The following is a 6,467-nucleotide window of genomic DNA, read 5'->3' on the forward strand; positions in this document are numbered from 1 at the left end:
TTACCACGGGATGTCAATCCCGTGGCAAAAACAGAGAAACAAATAGAGACATAATTAGCGTAGCTGCTGTTCCAACCAAGCAAAAATTATTTGTTCAACCCAAGCTAAGGAATAATAATGTGCATTTGATGAGATATAACAGTAGTACAAGATTATGAGATGCTTTATTTGAATGCTTGGCCAAAGAGATGTGTCTTTAATCTAGATTTAAACAGAGAGAGAGTGTCTGAACCCCGAACGTTATCAGGAAGGCTATTCCAGAGTTTGGGAGCCAAATGCGAAAAAGCTCTACCTCCTTTAGTGGACTTTGCTATCCTTGGTTCTACCAAAAGTCCAGAGTTTTGCGACCTTAGGGAGCATGATAGATTGTAGCGTGGTAGAAGACTAGTTAAGTACACAGGAGCTAACCCATTAAGGGCCTTATAGGTAAGTAATAATATTTTGTAACTGATACGGAAATTAATAGGTAGCCAGTGCAGAGACTGTAAAATTGAGGTAATATGATCATATTTTCTTCACCTGGTAAGGACACTAGCCGCTGTATTTAGGACTACCTGTAGCTTGTTTATTGAAGATGCAGGACAACCACCTAGCAGTGCATTACAATAGTCCAGCCTATGCATGAACTAGCTTTTCTGCATCAGAAACAGGTAACATGTTTCGTAGCTTGGCAATGTTTCTGAGATGGAAGAATGCTGTTTTTGTAACATGGGAAATATGATTTATAAATATGACATCCGTCTAGTTGCAAATTGTAATCCAAGAGATTCTGTTTTACTTCACATTTTAAAAGAATAAATAAGATACATTTAAAAATAACAATGGAAAGAAATACAACAATTATTTCAATATAATTTTCCTTAGTTGAAATTTAGGGGCACAATTGAAAGATCCCAATAAATTATGATTTTATATATATTAAGCTTACTAATAGATAATAGACGGATCTTAGTAAACATCTAAGATTTAAATACTTAAATGCTTTTTAAATGTGTTTTTGGATAAGGGACAGCAGTTTTGACCAGTTCTGTAGAATGGCCCATATGGTTGGTCTCAGAACATAAAAATCAATAGCCAGACAACCTGCTTATTTTAAATTTCTTTAATTATTCATAGATTTCTCATTTGATATTTAGTCTCCACCCAACTCAGAATTGCATTTCTTAAAAGTTATGAAAATAAAGAATATCAAAATAAGGATAGTAAAACCTATCAACTTGACAGTGAATAGTAAAAAAAATAACAGATAAAGTTCAATGTTTTGGCCAAAAAAAAAAAACATTCTGGAAACACTAAAATATACACAAAGACAAAGAAATTTAATTTCCTCTAACAAATGAGTACATCATCCCTGAGAACATTGCAAACCTTCTGTCGGATACTATTTTCTGCCCTGAGAGAACAGGATGCTATACAGACAGACGGCACACCTAAAAGTCAATCATTTTTTATGTAATAAAATTGTAAAGGCATCACTTTGGGTCAACATATGAACTAACTCATTCTTTGAGACATAGCTGGCTCGGATATCTGCCTCAGACTGGAATCGGCAGGTTGTCCCTGAAACAGGAAGCTCGTTGGGGAACTGGGTAGCTGCATAGATCCTGATATATTCGAGCCATCTGATCACCGGCCATGTCATCTGAGATTTCCAGATTCCCGCTGCTGTACTGGGATCGCCGGGCGGTCACTGCATCCACCAACTGCTGGCAGTTCAATGCTGTGATCTGTTTGGACAAAGAATTAGGTTATTGCTATGTTTCATAATATCTTCAATTCAGGTTATTAAGAAGATAAACAGAAAAAAATATGAAAAGAATCTGCAGCAAAAAAAGCGACTTTTATTGTCTATGAGTAAACTAACAAATGTAATTAATATTAAGAAAGTCTCCATTTTCAATGTTTACAACAAGATTAAATTGGTTAATGCATTAGTGTGAAAATCTATTTACAGCATTAATTAATCTAGGTTAATGTGCTTTTAGAAATCTACCATGGTTTATTCATGTTCATTCATACTACATTAAATGTCAATTTATACAACTAACAATCTATTATGAATATAATGTAATTTATAATAATTACCTGCACAATGATTAATTTGCTCTTGACAGTGCTGAAATCATTAAACTCTTCCCCAAAACAGAGTGTGACAGTGGGCTCCAGAGACTGATAATGACCCTCCTGAAATAACTGCAGCACTGAAGGAAAAAAAAAAAAGTGATTTGTGATATAAATCTTACCCATTGATCCAATTAGTACATAACTAATGAATCAGGTCAATTGCATTTCAAAAATAGTTAAATAAATAAACTGATACTGATAATGTTATTAATGACCTTTAAGTACCTTATATACTGACACACTCGATTTTATTAGTAAAATGCAATTGTGAACTGTATTTCAGCAGTCTTGTACTGAAACAGACTTTCACAAAAATAATTCTGGAGTTATAATATATCTGGGAAGATGTTTGTTTACCTTGCAGGAACCTGGCAGTGTCAAAGATCTTCACCACAGCATCTCGCTCCAGTTTACAGGGGTTGGGGTTATACTGAGGGTCCTGGCCACTCCAGAACACTCTGCTCTGGCACAGACGCTTGATAAAAATGCCCTCTCTGTTAGCACGCAGCAGTATGCCACGCTCCAAATGACTAAAAAGTTTAAGGGTGATGTGACGCTGACGCTCGTTCTCAATGAGATCAGCAGATGGGAAGCGGATATTCTGAAGGCTGTCTGGTCCATACAAGAAGCCGCTAGCCAGAGGGGGCTGGCAGGGGGAGATACGGCAGCCCTCTGGATGAGTGGTAACCGTGCTGCCCACCAGCCGACCTCCATAGTAGAAACAAATCATCATCTGAGAGAATGCTGGAGACAGGGAGAAATGTGTGCTTAACTGTACCATTCATGCAAAAGTGAAACAATTGATGATGTAAAACAGGGTTCCAGGGTGTTCCATGACTTTTCCAGTCAACTATATATATAGACCAGCTCAATGCAAATGACTGTAAATGATGTGATTAATGAATAATATCAAGAGACCAGCTCAATGCAAATGACTGTAAATGATGTGATTAATGAATAATATCAATGCATTGAGCTGGTCTCTTGATATTATTCATTAATCACATCATTTACAGTCATTTGCATTGAGCTGGTCTCTTGATATTATTCATTAATCACATCATTTACAGTCATTTGCATTGAGCTGGTCTCTTGATATTATTCATTAATCACATCATTTACAGTCATTTGCATTGAGCTGGTCTCTGCCCTTCTACCTGATACCATGTACCACTATATGTCATAAAGCTTAATGTATATACACATATTTTATATTTATTTATATACTTTTTTATTTGCACTTCTGGTTAGATGCTAACTGCATTTAATTGTCTCTGCGCTTGTCTCTGTACTCTGCACAATGACAATAATGTTGAATCTAATCTAATCTAAACATGCAAAAGTAATTCTGCCATGGGCTCTTTGGGTACGGAGACTATGAGATGCGATTAAAAACAGAAAACAAAAAGTCCTGAACAAATGTTCTAATATGAGTTTATATAAAATAAATAAATTCACAACACAACAGAATCTACAACTCACATACAACAGAAATGGCATACCAGCATTGAATGTACCCGCAGGATCTTGATGAACAACAGCAGCTGTGAATATTCATAAAACACATAAACATGAACACAAAATGTAATTTACAAAATATCAGTACCTACCACTACAACAAGAAAGAAAGAAAGAAAAAGAAAGGGTGCAACACAAAACACTAAGTCAGCAACTCTGACGGAAGTTAGTCAATCTCACACTGGCCGTGTAGCACATAAATTTGCAGCCAAATTATTTTTACATTTTCCATGTAATATTTTGAAAACAGTTTTCATGCACACGTTTAAGAAACCAAAAAAGTACTTGTGTTAAAATTACTTTTATTTTCTTAAATATTCTTAAAATATTAAAAATCACAAACAGTTGTACCATTGTGAGATCCCTGCTGCCACCATTCCTGCACTGAAGGCATGTTACTGCCTTCATCAAGGGGAGAATGACTACGCTTCAGGATGCCCATGTATTCATCATTTGGAGACTGCACATACAGATTATGTAGAAATAATAAGCCATGAGTCAATTATTGCCACAATCCACACTAAATCTTCATTCCCCTCAATACCTTCATCATTCACCATTCTGAGGGAAAACTGAGCAGTTAAAGGGATAGTTCACCCAAAAATGAAAATTCTGTAATTAATTACCCTCGTGTCGTTCCAAACCCGTAAGTCCTTTTTTTAATTAAAATTTTTAATTTTAATTTTACGAAGCTACGATAATACTTTTTGTGTGCAAAGAAAACAATAATAACATAATTTATTCAGCAATTCTTCTCCCCGAGTTACCGTCTTTCACCATTTTGGAGAGTACCCCAGAACGTAATCAACGTAATCAGCGTTGTTTACGTTCAGTAGAAAGCGCGCACATGCTGAACGTAAACAACACTGATTACATTGATAACGTTCTGGGGTACTCTCCAAAAGGGTGGAAGACAGTAACTCGGGGAGTATTAATAAATTGCTTAATAAGCTATGTTATTATTGTTTTCTTTGCACACAAAAAGTATTCTCGTAGCTTCGTAAAATTACGGTTGAACCCCTGATGTCACATGGACTATTTTACCGATGTCCTTGCTACGTTTTTGTGTGTTGATCATGGTAATATCCTTGCTGTCTATGGAGTGTCAGAGAGCTCTCAGATTCCATCAAAAATATCTTAATTTGTGTTCCAAAGATAAACGAAGGTCTTACGTGTTTGGAACAACATGAGGGTGACAGGATTTTCATTTTTGGGTGAACTAACCCTTTAACAGGTGGATAAATGGCAATACCTCTTTAAGAAGTTCATCCAGGTTTGGTGAGCAGCCCTTTTCAGTATCAGTGCTGCAGCCAGAAAGGGCAGAGACTGTGACTTTACCCACTACAAAATAAAATATACAGCCACTAATTAACTTAATTTGTAAAGACATTACATAATATGACATAATGTACATAATATTACATAATATTTAGTTAAAAATTAAATGGGCATTTTGTAGAGTCCCTGAACTTCTATTAATGCATATCTGCATAAGAATTTGTCTCTGTGCTATTTCTAATGTTTCTTGGAAAAGTAAAAAAACAAAGCAAACACGTACACTTCTGTTCTTCCTCTGGCACAATCCGGTACACTTTGTAAGGCTCAGAGATGTCAAGCTGGGATCGGTCAGTAACTTCCTCAAAATCTGGGCTCTTGTTGAGTGCACAGCGCAATCTGGTCTTCCATGTCGCTGGTTCAGCTTTATCCCCCTCCTTAAACTTCCCTTTAAATATCGCCCACGCCTGTGAAAACAAATGCTTAGTCAGATATCACCACAACATCTGAATTGCTTTCAAAACATTTACTTGTAAAGTAACTGAGGGGCTGAATACAGTGGACATTTCATTGTATTTTAGAACAGACAAACAGTTGCAGGACATCATTAATGTAACAATATAAAATATAATTTAGTTAAAAAATGAATTTAGCAATAAATTATACTATAATTATAATAATTTTTACTTTAGTTATGTTTTAGTTAGAAATTATAACTTCTATTAGCAATGACTAATTACTGGATAATTACTGTAAAAATAAGTTTGCATGAGGGTGAAAGCCAGCAATGTCAAACTGTGGCAAAATCTCAACAGAGGTAACTGTCCATTAGTTCATTTGAACATAATTTAAAATAAAGCATTGCACATTTAGATGTTATGTTTGTGTCAAATTTTGCGTATCATTTGCCATTGTCTAAATAAATGATCTAAATAACCAGAATCTTATCATCTACATATTACAAAATCTACATACTTTTATCAAACAGCGACAACAACAAACATATTAGTAGTAGTAATAATAATAGTAAGTTAATAGTAACAGCAGCAGCACTTTATATAGACTAAATGATAATTTATAATAAAAGAATGCTTACTTTGAAGATGGACGCATCCACCTCCTGGTTGTAGTCTTGTTTTCCTGCATGTTTCCAGGGGATTCTGAACATGGTGCGGTTCTCATCCTCCCATAGCAGTCCATTATAGATGTTACTGTCGATCTGTTCTATAAGCCACTGTTTTAGTCTGCGACCACCCGGATTCATCTTTTACACTCTTACTTAACTCTAAAGTCGTTACGGCGGGCTGATGAGGAATATGTAATTTACATTCACAACCATCCACGCCGCTTTATTTATAAAAGACACCCGCTCAAGTGAGGAACAGAGAATGTCATGACAAAGGATTGGCCAGCACAACACCGAGGCGTCCAATCAGTATGCCTTAGGGCTGGTGACGTATGAATATGTAAATACAATTATACGAAGCGGAGGCATTTACAAGAAATCTCTATCCAGCTCTGGAGGTGTGTAAAGTGATCTGAAGGGAAAG

The 6,467-nt window shown here is 35.8% G+C and overlaps 1 protein-coding gene across 2 annotated transcripts; it reads right to left on the reverse strand.

Annotated features, from left to right (window-relative positions):
• Positions 1 to 934: 934 nt before the first annotated feature.
• On the reverse strand, positions 935 to 6,301 carry LOC107663077 (interferon regulatory factor 8-like). Of its 2 annotated transcripts, XM_016453228.1 has the most exons (8): positions 6,014 to 6,301; positions 5,201 to 5,384; positions 4,895 to 4,983; positions 3,994 to 4,102; positions 3,627 to 3,668; positions 2,482 to 2,868; positions 2,086 to 2,201; positions 935 to 1,727 (listed from the first exon to the last, which is right to left on the reverse strand). In XM_016453228.1, the coding sequence occupies exons 1-8, from the start codon at positions 6,179 to 6,181 to the stop codon at positions 1,536 to 1,538; spliced, it is 1,287 nt and encodes a 428-aa protein (XP_016308714.1). In that variant the 5' UTR covers positions 6,182 to 6,301; the 3' UTR covers positions 935 to 1,535. The 2 variants fall into 2 exon arrangements, with proteins under 2 accessions (XP_016308714.1, XP_016308715.1); XM_016453229.1 differs by lacking the exons at positions 3,994 to 4,102; positions 4,895 to 4,983.
• Between the last annotated feature and the right edge of the window lie 166 nt (positions 6,302 to 6,467).

Source organism: Sinocyclocheilus anshuiensis, unplaced genomic scaffold (assembly GCF_001515605.1).
Source record: "Sinocyclocheilus anshuiensis isolate Anshui unplaced genomic scaffold, SAMN03320099.WGS_v1.1 scaffold2245, whole genome shotgun sequence".
Taxonomy (NCBI): Eukaryota; Metazoa; Chordata; class Actinopteri; order Cypriniformes; family Cyprinidae; genus Sinocyclocheilus; species Sinocyclocheilus anshuiensis.

Bases quoted from the DNA above. Each gene is read 5' to 3' on its own strand.
- LOC107663077 (XM_016453228.1), bottom strand. From the start codon at position 6,181: ATGAATCCGGGTGGTCGCAGACTAAAACAGTGGCTTATAGAACAGATC. The intron at 4,984-5,200 runs GTACGTGTTTGC...TTTATTTTGTAG, and splicing joins GCCAGAGGAAGAACAGAAGT to TGGGTAAAGTCACAGTCTCT. The intron at 2,202-2,481 runs GTAAACAAACAT...TTTTTCCTTCAG, and splicing joins CACTGCCAGGTTCCTGCAAG to TGCTGCAGTTATTTCAGGAG.